General features: G+C 45.1%; 1 protein-coding gene across 1 annotated transcript in view; it reads right to left on the reverse strand.

Moving 5' to 3' along the window:
* Nucleotides 1–16,039, reverse strand: part of Mgat4d (MGAT4 family member D) — a 41,092-nt gene extending 25,053 nt beyond the window's left edge. The window contains exons 1-3 of the mRNA XM_052729212.1: nt 15,780–16,039; nt 2,996–3,154; nt 1,505–1,642 (exon numbers count right to left, since the gene is read on the reverse strand). Coding sequence (XP_052585172.1) covers nt 1,505–1,642; nt 2,996–3,154; nt 15,780–15,873 — 391 coding nt within the window. The 5' untranslated portion in view covers nt 15,874–16,039. The remainder of the gene's footprint in view (nt 1–1,504; nt 1,643–2,995; nt 3,155–15,779) is intronic.
* Nucleotides 16,040–20,164: the final 4,125 nt, after the last annotated feature.

Raw genomic sequence — 20,164 nt, forward strand, 5'->3', positions numbered from 1 at the left:
TTTAGTTTGGGAAACAGTAAGAACTTAGTGGATGTTAAACAGTGTCTCAGAGCCCCACTCTCTCCACACGCCAGGCCTGGGCAATGTGTCAGAGGCATGTGATGCATACTTATTCCTGAGGGACTAGCTGGTCCGGGGACTGCAAATCTTTTCTGTGAAGGGTCAGACAGGACAGACTTTTGGCTGGCTCTGTTGCAGTCACTCAACTCTGCCACCAGCGCAAGAGCAGACATACGTGAACATGGTTCTGTCCCAGCAAAGCCCTAGGTAGAATCCGGCAGCCTGGCAGCCTGACCCCAAGTGACCCTCTCACTGGAACAAAGGAGACTTGGGGGATGTCAGACATTCTGAGATTTGGCTCAGTGTCTCTGGTCCGAGCTGCAGTGCTGATGAACCTGAACTCATGCTTCCAAGCTGGTCTCACACGGCCCCTCTTCTACATGGAGTAGTGACGCCTGGCTGTAACTCCAGTGCTCAGGAGGTAGAAACAAAGGCATTATGATTTCAAGGTCAGTCTAGGGTATATAGTGAGACCCTGTCTAAAAGGAAAAGACCCACAAATAAATAAATAAATAAATAAACAAACAAATAAATAAATAGCCATCCTCTCTTTGGAAACCATCTTTTGCTGATATTGGTCATAAGACAGTGGGAGAATAGGACGATCACCAGGCATCAAGTTGTTTGTCACACAAGGAAAACCTAGGGTGATATTTTGAACACATAAAGCTTGCCTGAAGATCAGAGGACAGAGCTAGCCACAGAGTTAGCCATAGAGGTCAGGCAGTGGTGGCACACACCTTTAATCCCAGCACTAGGAAGGTTGAGACAGGAAGTGATATGGCTGGGCAGAGAAAGGAATATAATAAGGCAGGAGGAGACAGGAACTCGCTCTCTTCCAGGCTGAGGAGTTGGTAAGGCAAGAGGTGGTGGCTGTGGTTTGCTCTGCTTCTCTGATCTTTCAGCTTTCACCCTGATATCTGGCTCCAGGTTTTTATTAAGACCATCTAGGATTTACGCAACAAAAACCCTTTGCCAGGCACTTAAAAGATGTTTCTTATGTACTGGACACATGTCAGAGGTGCTTCGTGTGTACTGGACATATGTCAATTAATTTTTCTGAGCATCTGTAATGAAACTGAACCTAAATCCAAGACACTAAGTGGAGTGACTACTTTCTTCAAAATTTACACCTAATGGCTAGAAGTCTACACACCAGTATCTTACTACTTCAAACCCAAAAACTTCACCATGAAATATAGAGGGATTTCTTGGAGGAAGAGGAAGATGGGAACCACTGAGAAGAGGGAGGATGGGCAGGGAAAGTGGTGAGGGAGGGCAAACATGGCCAGAAAGAGATGATAAACACACACTTGGACACGGAGACACACACAAATCTCACACTGAAACCCATGACTTTGCATGCTAACTGAAATTTTAAGATATAGATTCTCCCAAAGATCAAAATACTTGAACTTAGTTTCCCAGTTCTAACTGTTCTTACCGCCTGCTTTTCCTCTGCCAGTGGCTACATCTGGGTACGTGCTCCCTGCGGTCCTTAGATGAGGGAGGAAGAACCTGAGGCCTTCAAATCTGTTAGGAAGTATTTCATTCTCACTCAGCATGCTCACTTTCCTCTCAACTGCAAGAGAAGAAAGAAGGGCCGCTGAGTTCACACCGTGTGTTATCTCTCTGGTGGGGATGCGTCTTTAGTTTTTTAAAATTTTTATTTGTGAGGCGGAGTTGGGGGCTTGCAAACCCTAGCATGCATGCATGTTTGAGGTGGCTGCTGGGGCCTTAAGATGGCATAAGATCCCCTGGGGCTGGAGTCACGGCTCCTGAGGCAGGTGTTGGGAACAGAGCTGCGGTTCTCTAGTTGATGAGAGGCACTCTAACTGCTGAGCCAACTTTCCAGCCCGATACAACCTTTTTTAAAAGTGAGGGCTAGTAAATTCATCCACAGACTTAGTGCTCAAGGAAATATATGCGAATTATTGTTATCGTAATTCTAGATGGTGTGTAGTGTAGTGGGTAGCCATTCCAGCTTTGATCTGGAAGTTCCAACCCCTATTGAGACTTCAGCAACTGTCACACCTACAAGGGGGGGCCAAGGGAGGCGCCTGGAGACCCGAGATCTGGATGGGCCAGCACTCTCTTTCTGTTCTGGGACCCTGGACGGTGGAGGTGGGCCAAGCAGAGCTGCAGAGAACACCGCTGGACTGCGATACACCTTCCCCAGACCCTCGACCTACCTATCCCTTAATTTGTAAGTTACGCCATTAAATAAATCTCCTTTTAACTACGTGGAGTGGCCTTAATAATTTCACCAATAGTGTAGTTCAACGGTTATTGATGAGTATCTATTTTTAAACCGGTGCTTAATTTCAGCCCAACACTGTGAGCTACCCCAGAAACCAGCAGAACTGCCAGTCCTGGACCCATGAGCACTGACGAAAAGAGCTGTGATCTGTGCCCCTGATACTTTGATGGATGTCCTATTCATTAAAACTTGCAACTTCATAACTTTTGTGTGGCCCCTTAATATTCAGCAACTCTAGTCACACCATTCCTAAATAATCTCTTCTTCAGTTTTGAAAAAGATAAACAAAGTAGGGGTTCATGTTAATAGTTCCAGTGTAGTAGAGATGGTGAGGGAAAAGATGTGTGGCCCCTCAGATACATGGTGATGAGGAGAAGGGGGGGGCTCCAAGAGAAGAGGGATGAAAGATGATGCCAGGGCTTCTGGTGCTTCTGTTGAATTGATCATGGACGGTGGTAGACCTCAGAGACCACACGAGCAATCACTGTCATGGTAGAGATGGGGAAAGTGTGCCATCCATGTGTCTTGCCTGAGTTCTGCATGTCTCACAATGAAACACCAGTGTTAACTGGACTATTAGTAGGGGAAGCAGTCTAGAATCAGAAGCATCTAAATCTAAACCTCCAAGTTTATGTAAAAAAAAAGAGCATTCACAAAGGCAAAAGTAGCACGCACCTAAGTTTCCTGATGCATCTGCTGTCTTGGTAATTTCATACTTCATTTCATTCAAGACTTGCACTAGATTTTGGTGATTACTTTCACTTCTATTTTTTAAACGTAGCATAGTTTCCTTAAATTCCAAAATATGGTTTCTGTAATTAATTAGTTGATTGACTGCAAAGGAAAGAGAAATATCTAGTTTATGCATGCAGTGGGCAAAACAAAATTTTCCAATAACAAGGGTGTTGTATATAGTACTATATACATATTGTACATATATATGGAAGTTATACATATATGGCGCTACATATGTATTTGTATATATATGACACTCTATATGGGGTTTGTACATATATGGTGCTATATATAGGGGTTGTACATAGAAATAAGTGAATATATATTATAATATACACATAGCATATATAGATGGCTAAAAGAACAAAATTAAAAAAAAACAGTCATATGTGGGAAGTGATATTATCAATGATTATTTTCTTTTTTACTTTGTGTTCTGTGTTTTCCAAATTTTCCTTATTATGTATAAATTTAATTTGTAATTATAGAGAAAACTCATTGACCTTCCTGTAAATTGGTGCTTAAGAATTTATCTGTGGAAAAATGAACAGAAAGCCAGGGATGTTGCTGAGTGGAGTTTGCCTCGCATGAGCTGGGCTCTGGATTCCAGGCCCAGAACTACCAGAACAAACCAAACCATAAAATGAAAAGTGACCAGAAGCACACACTGGTTAAGTCTGTGCTTATATATTAATATTCAACACAGGCAGGTATAGAAGCCATCTGGTGAGGCTGAGATGGCTTAGTTATCAAGGAGGGAATCACAATCATCCCAGGCACCATGTGAGGAGGGTGCCTCACATTGATTAGGTTTTTAGTTGTGAGGAAACACCATGACCAAAGCAACCTGGGGAGGAAAGGATTGATTTGGCGTATGCTTCCATATCACAGTTTATCATCAAAGGAAGTCAGGACAGGAACTCACGCAGGGCAGGAACCTAGAGGCAGGAGCTGATGCAGAGGCCATGGAGGGATGCTGCTTATTGGCTTGCTCCCCATGGCTTGCTCAGCCTGCTTTCTTATAGAACCCAGGACCAGCAGCCCAGGGATGGCCCCACCCACAGTGGGCTGGGTCCTCCCCCATCAATCACCGCTTAAGAAAACGCTCTGCAGCCAGATCTTATGCATGCAATTCCTTAACTGAGGTTCTCTCCTGTCAAATGACTTAAGCTTGTGTCAAGTTGACTTAAAACTATTCAGTACACTAGGAATAAATTGTAGTGATTGGATGGGCTGGAGTGGGCCCTGGCTCTCTGTGAAGAGATGTAGGTGAACACAGTGCTATGGATTCAGAAGATAACAGAAGGAAAAAATATGACAGGAAGCCCTCTCTAGGAATTTTTCTGTAAAGCATTAGAAGCTAGTGTGTGTGTATGGGGGGGGGGGGGCCAAGACAGTAGTTTTTCACTTTTTTTTTAAAGGGGAGAAAACTAGCCTTCCTGTTCTGATGGATATGACCCAGGAAAGGTGGGGCAAGTGACGAAGCAATGTGAAAACAGACAAGAGGGGTGATGCCTAGGTCCATTGTGGGAGCCCGTTCTCGGGTTCCTCGTGGCTTTACCCAGCAGGTCCGCATAGAGGATGATTAGACCACGGGCCTGAGTGCAGGTGTCTGAGATGGTCTGCACTTGGCTGTGCTGGGGAAGGAGGTCTTTTGCTCCACCCCTTGGCGTCTCTATAAAAACCCTGGGGCAGAGACAGTCAGGGCCCGTTGGAATAGGTTCCAGGCCCTCTCGAGGCTATCCTTTATTTTCTATCTGTTTATCTCCGCGAGATTCTCCGCAATAAATCCTTCTATCTAATATTTCCTGCTGCTCACACTCAAGAAAACTCTGGGGAGCTGCAGGGGTGGTGGGTAAACGCCCCGCAGTCCATGTGGAGAGGTTGCTTCCCACAGTTGCAGCTATTGCAACGGGACAAAATGCAGGTGAGACAGGCGCTTAGGCTGGGCTTAGACATGGGCTTCCCATTAGTGAGCGGGCGGGCATCAGAGGCTCTCTGCTTGATGTCTGTACTTCTCAGTGAAATATCAAGCCTGCTCTGGGCTGAGAATGAGGGTCCTGGAGGCTAGCAGAGAACGAAGGGGAAGATAATTTTCTAAAAAGGTGGAAAGGTGGGAATGTGACATGATCTTAAAGAAACAATGACTGTGCTTTTATTGTCAGCTGAAGACACCCTGAAGCCATCTGAGAGAGGAATGGACTAGATCAGACTGACCTGTGGGCTAGCCTTCAGGAAATTATTTTTATAATTAATTGATGCAGAAGGGGCCCAGCTCACTGTGGGTGGAATCATTCCCTGGGAAGGTGGTCCTGGCTGGGTAAGAAGGCTAGCTGAGAATGGGTCCAGGAATGACCCAGCCAGCAAGCGGCATCCTCTGTGACTCCTGATGCATTTTATTGGCTGTGAGTCCCTTGATCTGAAGTAATGCTGCATGGAATAGGAAGTTAGTCACCTCCAACTTCCTGCCTGTTTGTCAATAAGAGACCATAACCCAAGAACTGAAACAAGCTTTTCCTCCCCACAAGTGGCTTTTGGTAAGGGTGCGTTATCACAGCAACAGAGAGCAAACTAGAGCACGGTCAGATTCATGAAGCTGAGGCATCTTTATAATGGTTTGTATATTTCTTCCAATTATTTCCAGTCACCAGGTACAGATTCTGGAAAACAACGAGATGGATGTCATCTGGGCAGAGATTCGATGATATGTACAGGCACATGTTCTTTCTAGACCCTGCACTTAAAGACAGGGACCAAGACTTTCTCTTCTTCTTCGTATCTATCCCTCTGGTCTGTTGTCAACATGGGTAACTCACGCTAGGTCACACAGGTGAAGACAGTGCTCTGGAGTAAGAGAGTATCAATTTGGAAGGAATTCAGAGCCACCAGTGAAGACAGAGAAGAGGTTCTCATGGAAACCCATCCCTCATATAAGCCATCATTCTACATCCTTCTCAACATTAACAGGTCCACATTTCCCTTCTAAGTAGTTAAAGGACGTGTTCAGGGTAAATGAGGGACATGAGCAGCGTCTAACCATAGCTTTCTTGTTAACATTGTTAGATGTTAGTAGGGAGCGATTCACAGCTGAAAAAAATTCTTATAGGCACACAAAAGGCCAAATATTAATTATAGTTCTACTTAAAACAAAACAAAACAAAAAACAACCTCCACTGGGCAAGGCATGGTGTGCACACCGTTAAGGCCTGCACTTGGGATGCAGAGGCAGGGGCATCTTTGTGACCTGAGTCCACACAGTGAGTTCTGGGTCAGTCAGGGCTATACATTGAGGCCCTGTCTCAAACAACCACTACAGAGTGCTTAATACCTTACATTATATGCTCCAAGACTTTTGCCTGCTTCTGTTTCTCATTTTACCACATAAATATCAGATAAATACAGGGAAATAATTCAGTGAGAGTTGTTTTATATAAGAAAATGTGGATTTCTGTGATAAACATTCCCCAATTTCCTTTTCTCTCCTCTTTCCTTCTTTCTTTTTTTCTTTCTTTCTTCTTTCTTTTCTTTCTTTCTTTCTTTCTTTCTTTCTTTCTTTCTTTCTTTCTTTCTTTCTTTCTTTCTTTCTTCCCAGCATGATGGCTCGGCATAGAGTTCTCTAGAATGTAAACTTGAGAACAAGACATTTGGGGTTTGCATTTACTGAATTCCCGGTGTCTGAAACAGTGACTTCCCTCAGCTGGATGAAGGAAACAAATGGATTCACCACATGAGAACTGACTTCAGTGAGAACTGAACTGCCCCACGTTCACTTCTTGAGTACTGCTGAGGTGCGGCCACAGCGCACACTGTGTCATCAGGGTTCCCTGGATAACTGTCTCTGCCAAATGAATCACGTGCTGGAGTTGCTACATTGCGGGTGATGCAATCTACCTGAGACAGTCCCCTAAGGACCGATTTGGTACACATGAACAGAGTTTTCTCTGGAGAACACTATTCACAGAAACAGGCACAAGAAGTGTTCAAAGATGTAACTAACAGTCAGCCCTGCTTCTTGCAACCTCTGTGATGAGTCAAGGTATCCCTACTATAGTCAAAAGCTCACAGTGCTACACATTCAGGCCGTGAGTAGGGACAATGTGGTATGGAATCAATGTGGGAAATTTGAGTTAAACAGTGATTGTAAGCTTTGGTCTACTGAGAATCATTGTGGAGCATCATTATAGAGCATCATTGTGGAGCTGTGAAAACAAAATCCAGTTTATATGCAGAATGGATCAAAGTGACTTTTTTGATGCATATTCTCTCTACATAGCCCTGGCTGTCCTAGAATTCTACAGACCAGGCTGGCCTTGAACCTCTAACCCACAAAGATCTGCCTGTCTCTTGAGTGCTCGGATTAAAGGCGTGTACAAACAAACAAACAAAAACTCCAAGGGGCTGGCAGGACGGCAGGAAGAACACTTGCCACCAAGCCTGATGCTCTGAGTTCAATCCCTGGAACCTACATGGCAGAAGAGAATTGACTCCAAAAGTTGTCCTCTGACCTCCACACCTGCACCGTGCCTCCCAATAAATAGATGAACACACACAAAAAAAATTAAATAAAAGACTCCAGGACTGGAATTACAGCTCAGTGGTAGATTTCTTGCCTAGAGTAAATGCTGCCCCCCCCAAAAAAATTAAAAAATATAATGCTGCCCCTGATATGGTCCTAAGTATCATTGCTTCTCACTTTTCATAACAGAGGGCTACAAATTGCTCTCAGATTAAAAAAATGATAAAACTATGTATGGAAGCATACAGTCAGCACCCAGCACCCAGAATGTTGCAGGATATTTGTACACTGTGTGAAGATATATTGCTCTGATTGGTGTAATAAAAAGGTGAATGTCCAACAGCTAGGCATGAGGTAAAGGCGGGACTTCCAGGCAGAGAGAGAACTCTGGGAAGAAGAAAGGCAGAGCTGCCAGCCAGATGTGGGCAGGAAGCAGGAGGTATATGATGGAAGAGCGGTTGCCATGCAACAGAACATAGATTAATATAAATGGGTTATTTAAGTTATAAGAGCTAGTTGAGACAAGCCTAAGCTAAAGGCCAGGCTTTCATAATTAATCATAAGTTTCTGTGTCATTATTTGTGAGCTGGTGGCCCAAAGAAAAATCTGACTACACCAGGAGGCTGAGGCAGGAGGACTGTGAGATTCAGGCCATCCTGGGCTAGCAAGGGGAAAGAAAGAGAGAAATCTATATCAGTATGCTTACATTTTCTCATAACCACATTTTAAAAGAGATAACAAAAAAGTGAAAGTAATTTTACATTTAATTAACCCATTATATCTAGATGATATTTCATTTTGAAAATAATCAGTGTGATATCTATTCTTTTTTAGTGATATTTAAGTTTTGTGTTGTGTGTGTGTATGTGTTGTGTGTGTGTGTGTGTGTGTGTGTGTGTGTGTGTGTGTGTGTGTGACTCTTCTACCTCACAGCATCGTGATTCAGATGCTGAAGATGAGTGATCAACAGAAACACTTCCACACCCAAACAGGAAAGCTTGCCAGAGAGCTAGTCCACACTTCTTAAGACGCTAAATGTAAACCCAAACTACTTAAGGTTAAAGGGCAGGTGGGGTCTCAGTCTTACAGGTCACATGACTCCATGGGCTGCACTGTCAGGTGGCGTGAGCCCTGGCCATCAGTTGTGAGCTCATTGGAGTAGGTGTCTCTGGCACCTTTCACCCCAGACTCACTGGGTTAGAAAGGGCATGTTAGTAAGACTCCCAGCTGATGGTCACCTTAAGACTCGGGAAGCCCTGTCACAGGTGCCTGCCATCATTTTATCTTTGTTATCATCCAGGCTTTAGTGTCTTGGGGTGTACTATTTGCCTCTTGGTTGGGCTCTCACCATTCTCTGACTCACCATGGTCTTCCAGAACACCACTCAAAGACTAGAAGAAAGCCTAAACTGTTTGCCTTGGTTTATAAGGTCCAACGCGATGTAGCCGTGACCTGACTCCACCTGATGTCTGTCATTCATCCATGGAATGATGAAAGGCACTGGATACATGTGGTACCTTGGGCCACTCACTGGGACAAAGTACAGGAAAACAATGCCAGTCAAGTTTAGTTTCTACTCGGTTTAAATTGGCAACCTTGGCTGGGTAGTGGTGGCGCATGCCTTTAATCCCAGCACTCGGGAGGCAGAGCCAGGCCGATCTCTGTGAGTTCGAGGCCAGCCTGGTCTACAGAGAGAGATCCAGGGCAGGCACCAAAACCACACAGAGAAACCTTGTCTCGAAAAACCAAAAATTGGCAATCCACCCCCCACCCCAGCTGAGGACCGAACCCAGGGTCTTGTGCTTGCTAAGCAAGCGCTCTACCACTGAGCTAAGTTCCCAACCCCGGCAATCTTTTTTTTTTTAAATTTAATTAATTTATTTATTTTCATTCCAACCAGTTTCCCCTCCCTCTTCTTTTCCCATTTTTCCCCAACCCTGCACCTTTCCTTCATCCCCCCACTAATCCACTCCTCCTCTGTTTCTCTTCAGAAAGGGGCAGGCCTCCCATGGGTAGCAACAAAGCATGGCATATCAAGTTACAGTAAGACTAAACACATCCCTTTGTATTAAAGCTGGGCAAGTCAATCCAGTACAAGGAATAGGGTCCCCAGAGCCAGCCAAAGTGTCAGGGACAGGCTTGCTCCCACTGTTAGGAGACCCACAAGCAGACCAAGCTACACAACTGTCACATATATGTAGAGGGCTTAAGTCGGTCCCATGCAGGCTCCCTGGTTGTTGGTTCAGACTCTGTGAGCTCCTATGAGTCTGTGGGTTCCCTTGTGATGTCTGTGATCCTTCTGGCTCCTACAATTCTTCCCTTTCTTCAGTAGGATTCGCCGAGCTTGGCCTAATGTTCAGCTGTGGATCTCTGTATCTGTTTCCATCAGTTACTGAATGAAGGCTCTCTGATGACAATTGGGGTAGTCACCAGCCTGATTACCGGAGAGGGCCAGTTCAGGCTACCTATCCACTGTTGGTAGGAAGGAGTCTTAGCTGGGGTCATCCTTGTAGATTCGTGGGAGTTTCCCTTGCATCAGGTTTCTACCAGACCCTGAAATGCCCCTCTTCCAGTCATCTCTTTCAGTACTCTCCCCCTCCATTTATCTCCACCCACCCCCCAGTCCACCCAGGAGATCTCTTCTATTTCCCCTTCCCAGGGAGATCCATCAGTCCCCCTTTGGGCCCTCCTTGCTACCCAGCCTCTCTGGGTCTGTGGATTGTAGCATATTTATCCTTTACTTTACAGCTAATATCTACTTATGAGTGAGTACATACTGTGTTTGTCTTTCTGGGTCTGGGTTACCTCACTCAGGATGGTTTTTTTCTAGTTCCATCCATTTGTCTGCAAACTTCCTGATGCCATTGCTTTTAACAGCTCCATTTTAACTCCATTGTGTACATGTACCACATTTTCTTTATCCATTCTTCAGTTGAGGGACATCTAGGTTGTTTCCAGGTTCTTTCTATTACAAATAAAGCTGCTATAAACATAGTTATGCAAATGTCTTTGTGGTATGGTTGAGCGTCTTTTGGGTATATGCCCAAGAGTGGTATAGCTGGGTCTTGAGTAGATTGATTGCCAATTTTCTGAGAAACCACTGTATTAGACAAAGTTCTCTAGAGTAATGGAACTTATGAATCTCTCTCTCTATGTATATATACAGGCTGCAGTCTAACAATGGTGGTTGTGAATGGAAAGTTCAAGAATCTAGTAGTTGGTCAGGCCCATGAGGCTGGGTGTCTCAGCTGATCTTTTGTATATGCCAGAGTCCGGAAGAAGGCTCCAATGCCACTGAAGAAATGGATGTGCTGGCAAGATGAGGACAAGCAGGTCAAAAGAACCAACCCTTCCTTCTTCCATTGTCCTTACACAGACTGCTAGCAGAAGGGGTGGCCCAGATTAAAGGTGTGCCTTCCAGCCTCAAGGTCTGGATTAAAGGCATGTTGTCTTCTTGTCTCAAGATCCAGATCACAAGTATGCTCTCTATTTCTGGATTATAGTTCATTACAGATATAGGCAAGTTGACAACCAAGAATAGCCATCCCAACTGCCATATTGATTTCCAAAGTGGTTGTACAAGTTTGCACTCTCATCAGCAATGGAAGATGGTTCCTCTTTCTCCACATCCTCTCCAGCATAAGCTGTCATTTGTGATTTTGATCTTAGCCATTCTGACAGATGTAAGATGGAATCTCAAAGTCATCTTGATTTGCATTTTCCTGATGGCTAAGGATGATGAATATTTCTTTAAGTGTTTCTCTGCCATTTGAGATTCTTCTGTTGAGAATTCTGTTTAGGTCTGTATCCCACTTTTAGATTATTTGGTTTTTTGATGTCTAGTTTCTTGAGTTCTTTATATATTTTGGAGATCAGCCCTCTGTTGGATGTGCGGTTGGTGAAGATCTTTTCCCATTCTGTAGGCTGCCATTTTGTCCTGTTGACAGTGTCCTTTGCCTTCCAGAAGCTTTTCAGTTTCATGAAGTCCCATTTATTAATTGTTGATCTTAGTGTCTGTACTACTGGTGTTCTATTCAGGAAGTTGTCTCCTGTGCCAATGCATTCAAGGCTACTCCTCACTTTCTCTTCTATCAGGTTCAGTGTAACTGGATTTATGTTGAGGTCTTTGATCCACTTGGACTTGAGTTTTTTACACGGTAATAGATATGGATCCATTTGCATTCTCCTATACACTGACATCCAGTTATGCCTAAACTGGCAATCTTAATCAACTGATTATAATTGTTAAAGTTGAGTCATCTCCAAAGCACCTGAGCACCATGGAGGAGAAATGATAAATTCTGGGAAGGGGCCTGGGAATCCAGGTAGGAAGGATTTTAGGGCTAAAGGGGTATTCAAAAACTTGAAGAACATGTAAAATTTTCTCATATGGCAACTGGCAAAAGTGGGCATTTAGACTAAGAAAACACTACTATCAATGGATGGGGTGAAACAGCCTGATGCTCTTAGAGGGAAGTAACTTAGTGAGGGGATTAAGGGATCAAAGGACTCATTGTTGAAGAACTGACAGCATGTTTTCAGTTCATTGACTCACTTGTAGCCAGATGCTGTTCTGAACATAGAATAGCTGAGGTGTTAAGGGGTGAAGCTGAGAAGGAAAATACATTTCAGACTGCTCCCTCCGCTCTGCTGGCAATGGTCAATTACACTAGTCAGATCTCCTAAATTCCCCAGGAGCGACCCTTCATCCAGACATGACAAAGAGCACACAGGACAGCTGGGTGGATAGTAAGAGTGAACACCCACTACCTAAGCCTTGGGTATGATGCAAGTGTTCCCAGACCACCTGTTCCTTTCCCAACACCTTTGGAAGCTGACTGACTTTAAGCTTTAGGTATTACTAACTAAAAAGATGTGTATTCTTCTACGCTTGCTTCTTTTGCCTGTTATACTTCTCAAACATTGTGTGTGTGTGTGTGTGTGTGTGTGTGTGTGTGTGTGTGTGTGTGTGTTGCCCATAGTCACACATGTGCAGATATGAGCACAGCACAGCTTGTTTGCAGGTAAAGGACTAGTGGGAGTAGGTTCTGTCCTTCTACTATATGGTTTCTGGTTATTGAAATCAGGTCAGCAAAGCCCATTTACCTGCTGAGCCAGCCCCAATTTATGCTCTTGAGATTCACCCCTGCAAATGGGTCAAGCTGTAGTCCATGTGTGTGCACTGCTGTAAAATATTTCACTCAGAGTGCATCATGACACACTTTCACATTGTGAAGGATGCTTATACGGACATCATGTTTCAAGAACATTTCATTCTGTCTTCTAACAAATGTATTCAGGTACTCCTCTGGAATGTATTGGATGCTAGCATTTTATTTAAGCTACCAAAAAATGTATGTGTGACATACATATGGATCTTTCCCTCTCTCTCTCTCTCTCTCTCTCTCTCTCTCTCTCTCTCTCTCTCTCTCACACACACACACACACACACACACACACACACACACACACACACACACACACGGACAGGGAGGGAGAGACAGAGAGAGATTGGTCCATGAGAACATAAGTTACCATCCACCATTGGTCCTGATGTGTGCCAGCTGGCCCTGGTGGGACCAGAGTGGAGCTGCTAAGATGAGTAAGGCGCCCGTGCTTCACTGAAATGCCTGAACGGAGAGTTCCCCAAGGGAAGTTTGTATAAATCCAAAAATTCCAAGTTCTTGCCAAATGTCCAATTTCCTAAGTGAAAATCAAAGTGGCAGGAATGGAGAGGTAGACCAGGGTTTAAGAGTCTCTGCTGTTCTTCCAGAGACTGGAGTTTGATTCTCAGTGCCTACATCAGATGGATACAGTCACATGTAACTCCAGCTCCAGAGCATCTGACACCCTTTTCTGGCCTTCTCAGGAACTCACACACAGCACACATATACTGAGACACATTAATAATCAATCCTTAAGAAATCAAAATGCTGCGCAATGGAAGCAGTTTCGTGGAGTTTCCCGTTTCTGTTCCATTTTCTTTGCTAATATTAACACAGCTATATCAGCTTTCCCTTGTCTCAGGCTTTTGGGGGTGTATTCTTTCTGTCTTTTAAAGGTGCTTCTTGTGAACATCATAAAGTTGTTTTACACCCACTCAGAAAGTATTTCAACTTCAATTTGGAGTGTTCACTATAATTGCTGATCCAGTTTCATGCTATTTTACTATGATTTATGGTTAAACAGACTTCAACATGAATCCTTGACTTATAGTAGTCTAGTATGAATTCTTATATTTTCACTATCAGCTAAAGCTGAGTACAGCTTATCTCCATTCCCCTCTTCCCCTCCCATGCAATGGTCATCCCACACTGTAGCCCTGCAAATATTATATATTTTAAATCCTGACAGGCATTCCCATGACGGTCCTGAGTACTTCCCTCCCCCACTTGGACATGGGAGTTCTTCTCCCCAGATGGGCTCCATGGATGGCAACAACGATGTGTATGTCTGCTGTATTTCTGAGAGTCCAGACCTTGCTGGGATTTAATGTACTCTCCTGTTTGTATAGGTATGTAGGGGATCCCCCCCCCTCCAAAGAGAGCCTGGGAGAGATAAAATATGGTGCTCCAGGGTCAGCCTTTTCTCCTCCAATTCAGGCTCAGGCGTGTTTCTCTGAAAATTGCAAACCATTGGGCCAGATGAAAAGGAACAGGGATGGGGAGAATCAGTTAAACCACGATGGAACATCTGCGAAGCAGCTTGTCAGGCAGGCAGGTTGAAGTGGCATAGATCTCTAGTTAGCTATGGTCCTGAGACAATATTGCAGGGTCACCACAAGCATGCATCTGCTTGATAAAGATTCCTAGCTGCAAGGGGCTATGGCAGAGGATCAACTCATTGAGACCGATAGGCCACATCAAGGAATGAGTGGCCAGCTAGGACACCCCTACCAAGACCCTAAAGCAGCCACAAGTAACCCCATCAAAGAGCCAACATTGGATGTTGGCTGCAGAAACATCATCCGGAGAAACCAAAACCACCCCCCTCCAAGCCCTCTGGACACTCCTGTGGCAGAGAAGCACCAGAAAGGTACAGATGACATTTGCCAAAGGTGGCATAGTGGTGCCTCCCCATCAGAGGTCTTCTGTTATGTGACTTCATCCTCTGTGCACCAAGTGACTGGGGACCAGTCTATGTATTTACCCTGTGGCGTCTCCACAAGGACAACATGGCTGGAGCCCAGTACTGTCCTTTCATGTCCCTGCCAACATCTGAGATCACACCGCAGTCCCACGCTTTAGCTATATTTGTTGCTGTTTTTCCCACTAGCACTGTGGAAACGCTACGGAAAGGGGGGATTTCTGTCGCCACAGCCATTGATCTATTGCTTACAACAGAACAGCTCCCGACTCATCCGTTGATCTATTGCTTACAACAGAACAGCTCCCGACTCGTTCATTCCTTTACTCAATCTTTTTTTTTTTTTTCAAAAAATATTTTGCATGCTTGCTCTGTGCCATACACTGTTTTTTTCCTGGACACTAGGTTCACATCGGGGACAAAACAGACAAAAATATCTTCATCTTTCCTGAGTTTAAATATTTTCAAACAAATCAATTATTAATACCATGAATCTACAGGAAAAACAAAAAGGCTATCTGCCCATAAAATTAGTTGTTATTTATTTATTTAGTTATTTACTTAGTTATCGAGCCTATGTAACTCTGGCTGGCCTCGAACTCATAGAGCTCTGCCTGCTTCTGCCTCCTGAGTGCTGAAATCAAGCGTCAGCTAGTTTTTAAAGGCAGGAAAGATTAGGTACAAGATCCGGTAGTCTTCCTGTAAGTGTTTCCAAATTCTCACTAATAACTTTTAAAGCTATTGAGAAAAGAGGAAAGATGTTGGTGTCTGGAAGAGGAGATCTGGAAGAAAGAAGAGCAGGAGAGGAGAGGGACGCTTTGGAGGGACCGACTGGCCAGCGCCAGGGAGGTCAGAGGACCGGATCCATCAGTGTGCGTCCCAAGGTGCCTCCCAGGGCCGGTTACAGGCCAACGGCCACAGGATGTGGGTCTGTGAGCTCCATTCGCACAGCCGGGGTGGGGCAGGGGACCGCCAGGGTGTCCCTTCTCTCCCTTCCTTTGTGACATAGGCGGTGTGGCTCCCGAGGGAGGCAGATGGGGGACCGACCATCTCCGTCCCCGTCCCTGTCCCTGTCCCCGTTCCTGTCCCCCACTACTCCCCATCCCCCTACCCCGGACTTACTGGTTTGGTTCATCTTGGAGATGCAGAAGCAGGAAAAGCAAAAGAGCAGGACCGCAACGAAGGCGAACAGTAAGTTGATGTTCTTGGCCTTCATCGCGCTGGAGTCGCGGCAGGCTGGGGGCTGCACCCCGAGGCCGGACGAGCACGGCACCTCCCGGGAGAGCACCGCGCCTGTGTCCCCACGCGCTTGCGCCCCCTTCCACACGGGCCGGCCGTCGCAGGGTCCCCAGCGCCTTCGCCCGGTCAGATCGCGGTCCCTTCTTGAGATCACTTTATAACCCTCTGGCTAAGGCTGCGGGGTGGTTAAACGTGAGAAACTGTGGACACCACCGACTTGGCGTATTTTCCTGAGAGAATTCACCAGATTTCGATTCACAGGTGAGAAACACACGGCACACCTGCGGAGCCCCTTCATCCGTGTTTCCGATTTGGCCTTTCCACTCTGAACTCTGTTGGGACTCGCGGGCAGTGTCGGGGTGATAAGCAATCTCTTTTCTGCAAGCGCATCCCAGGTTCTGGCCCCTTTGAGAGCTAAAAAAGATGTGGATATCCACCTGCTTGAGAATGCCATACTGAGTGCTAATGGCCGAGTTGAGAGCAGTGAGATCCTGAGACGAAGATGAACACTTGACCTTTCTGCTCCTCCGGCCCCTCTATTTCCCAGGCGTTTGCTAAGTGCACATGGCAGCTACAAGGCAAGCCGACCCTGCTAGGTCAGACACACAGTTGCCAGGCTATCGCCGTACAGAGAGCTGAGGGAAGGAAGGCTTCTGCAGAAGGGCTTTGCGACAGCTTCTTGTGCTCACTGGAGCACCGACTCACTTGCTTTTGCAGCATTTCTGCTCAGACGTCTCACCTCAGTGTGTCCAAGCATCTCCCTCAAGCTCTGCATCTACAGAGCCCCTCAGTTTTATGAAATGGCGGAAGACCAATTGGCTCCACGGTTTTTACACCCCATCATTTATAAAATGTTTACAATCCTTAGAAACTTCTTGTTTCTAAACCCGTGTTTCTGTTGTTCCCGCCCTGACACCCACGTTGTGGCGGTGGCATCCAAACTGGTCCCACGATAGCATCCACACTCTGCGGTCCGCATTTCTTCCACTAACAGATGGTTTTTCTGCCCGTCATGCCTGCTTGAGTAGCTCCTCTCTTCCGGGGTGATAAAGCCCAGGCAGGCTCTTCAACTGGTAACCAACCAAAAAACGAGCATTACTGTAAACATAACACAGAACAATATCAAACTGCCAGCGTCCAGTTTACCGCAGGTTACCCAGTTTTCTGTCAGGAACTTTCTAAGCACAAATATTCCCATGGATGCCACAAGGTGGCAGTATTGTGTTTCAACAACAACAAAAAAACAAAAAAACCGTATTTGAATGGGTCCTGGTAAAAGAAAATTCCCAAATCCTTTGAATGTGCTGGAATCCTTGGGTCCCTATACTACACTTGGATCACTGTTCGTATATAATTTTCATAGCTTGTCAAACAGACTCTTGTGTGTTTTCTTCCTTTTCACTGGCAGGGCCCTGTAGGGAGAGCGATTTGTTATTGTTCATAGAATATCTCTGGAGTCCAAAGTTATTTTTAGGTCCATAGTAGGTAGCCAAAGTTAAATTCACAGGAATGGGCTCTGACTCCTAGCTGGATAACCCATCCAGCTGGCTAGCCTTATCACTACAACTATCAAATCCTTCCGAAGGGCCAATCACCACAGTGCCTTCATCAACATAATAAATGCACTAGATTTTTATATAGTTAGCATGTTTAGATCTGGTCTCACGAGCTGTGACAGCAATCGAAGAGACCAGATATCCTTGGGGAAAGGCCACAAACACACATTTGTGTAGCCAACCATGCTAGATTTTCTCTGAGTGAGGTCAGGGAGTCAGTCTGATTTACCACCCAAACGAAGCCTGTTCAGTTTGCTGGACTTCCTGTTCCGCTTACAGGATGCCTGGCACAGCAGTCACTTTCTTAAACCATGGTTATGTCACGATAGTCAAGAGTTACCTGCAAGAGCCACTCTCTTTCCTGGGCTATCTAGGTCAACAGAAAATAGAAGAGGAGATTAGGATTTTTGCTTCCATTTTTTCACAAGGGAAGATGAGATTTCCTGTGTTCTTCAGGAATTTGGTATTGCCTGGCATTCACTATCAGGGAGCACTGGGGCAAGTCGTAGGCCTTTCATTTTGATGGTCTTGTTGAAACTACATGAAGGGCCTTCTCTGTCTCATAAAGGCATTTGAATTTAAGATGGTAATGACAAGGACCTTAACCATGTTCTTTCTGATTTTGTGACCGGTAAAATCAAGAGCTAGTTATCTTATTTCTTTCTCTGCATTGTCATAGTGATTAGGCGCTATGCATTGTACCTTTTCATATCCTAAACTTCCATTTTCATACCTTAATGTTGCCCGTTTCCTGTCCTGCTGGGATGTGAGTATACCTTCCACCATTATTATGGTCCATTCAGTCTGTTTCCTACCATCCTTCCCGGCTCAGCACTGACTATGCCATACACCCCTGGACTCTCCACACAAGTCAAATGATAATTTCTTCTCATCTTAGCTACTTTACAGTAGACAAAACACCTAACCAGAGAAACTCAGAGGACAAAGGCTTGTTCTGGCTTGCAGTTCCTGGGGGAGGTAGGCCATCTCGATGGAGAAGGCAGGAACATGAGGCAGTCAGGAAGCAAGGCCAGGGAAGCAAAAACCTCAAAGCCCACCCTGGGACATACTTCCTTCAGCCAGGCTCTGCCCCCATCAAAGGCTGCACAACCTTCCCAAGGACCGCCATCCGCTGGAGACCAAGCAGACAAATCCACGAGCCTGTGGGGGACATTTCACATTCAAACCACAACATTCCTCTGAATGCACTTTATGTAAGAGGTGGGTTAAAATCACCAGAGCTGGAGAAATGTCTTAGAAGTTAAGAACACCGGCTGCTTTTGCAGAGGACCTGGGTTTGAGTCCCAGCACACACAGCGGCTCACAACTAGCTATTACTCCAATTCCAGGGGATCTGACACTCTCTCCTGGCCTCTGGGGACACCAGGCACGCAAGTGGTGCAAAGAAAGACATTCAGGCAGAACACCAATACACATACAATACAAATCTTAAAGAAAATTTAAAAAGCCTCACCTTTGCTAAAGAGTAGACTCTCTCTGTTCTGAATTCTGCATCTGTAGCTTTGAAAGCGTGAATAGAAAACGTTTTGGGAAAATATTTGAGCAATATAGACTTTCCCATTGTTTTTGCTAAAATAACATTATAAATATTTGCATGCTATTTGCATTATTCTAGGAATAATGAGATATATAAAAGTCACTTGTGGTACAGTATTTACGTCAGCAGGTGGCAGACGTCTAGATCACACTACCTTATTTTACATCAAAGGCTTGAGTATCACAGTACCACAGACTTTGGTGTCAGATGGGTCCTAAGGAAAATCCCTCATAAATACTGAGGGATGACATTTTCATCCTGGGATAAAGTTTTCTGCACCCCAAGTTCATGCACAAAGGAACAGCGCTGTTCAATTTGGTCCTCTGTGGACCAAATGCTTGAGCTCTACCAAGTAGATGGTTAGTGGCTGTGTCAGGCGGTTCTTGCCATTCAGCAGTCTCTCAAACCAACAATTGTATGGTTTTTTAATCTTTAGAAATGTAGCTGCAGCAGTGTGGCAAAGAACTATAACCAAAGGCTGGGAAAATAAGTCAGTGAGTACTTGTCATGGCAGCATGGCTACCTGAGTTTACACTCCAGCAACTATGTAAAAATTCTGTTGGATCCTCATGCACCTCTAAGTCCCAGAGCGTGGGAGGTGCAGATGTGAACATCCCTATAGCAGGTTGGTCAGCCAGGCTGTCTAAACTGGTGAGCTCTATGTTTGGTTAGAGATCCCATCTCCAAAACTAAGGTGGGAAAGCAATGGAGGAAGAGAGCCTGGTGTCTACTTCTGGTTCCTACCTAATACACACACACACACACACACACACACACACACACACAAACCAGACTTCATCATAATGTAGCCTTTGGCTTTCTTTTAGGTATCTGTTAAGGTCTGAAAGGGCACATAGTTTAATGGAGAGACCTAGAGAGCAGGTGAAGAAGGTTCTTTTTTCATCTGGGAGTCAGAATCCTATCTTAGAACTTTGCTGCTTCTTAGAAGAATAAAGTCAGGATAGAAATGCAGTGAGCATCCTCTCCTGGGAACAGTGAGGATTTAATAGATATGAACACACACACACACACACACACACACACACACACACACACACACACACACACACATAAACCCAGACACAGCTGCAAAAAGAAACAAAAATCTGGCTAGGGAAAATCCCTTGGTGGAAGGAAACTGGCAGCCAGCGTCT

This window comes from Peromyscus californicus, unplaced genomic scaffold (genome assembly GCF_007827085.1).
Source record: "Peromyscus californicus insignis strain IS unplaced genomic scaffold, ASM782708v3 Scaffold_8__1_contigs__length_139910024, whole genome shotgun sequence".
Taxonomy (NCBI): Eukaryota; Metazoa; Chordata; class Mammalia; order Rodentia; family Cricetidae; genus Peromyscus; species Peromyscus californicus.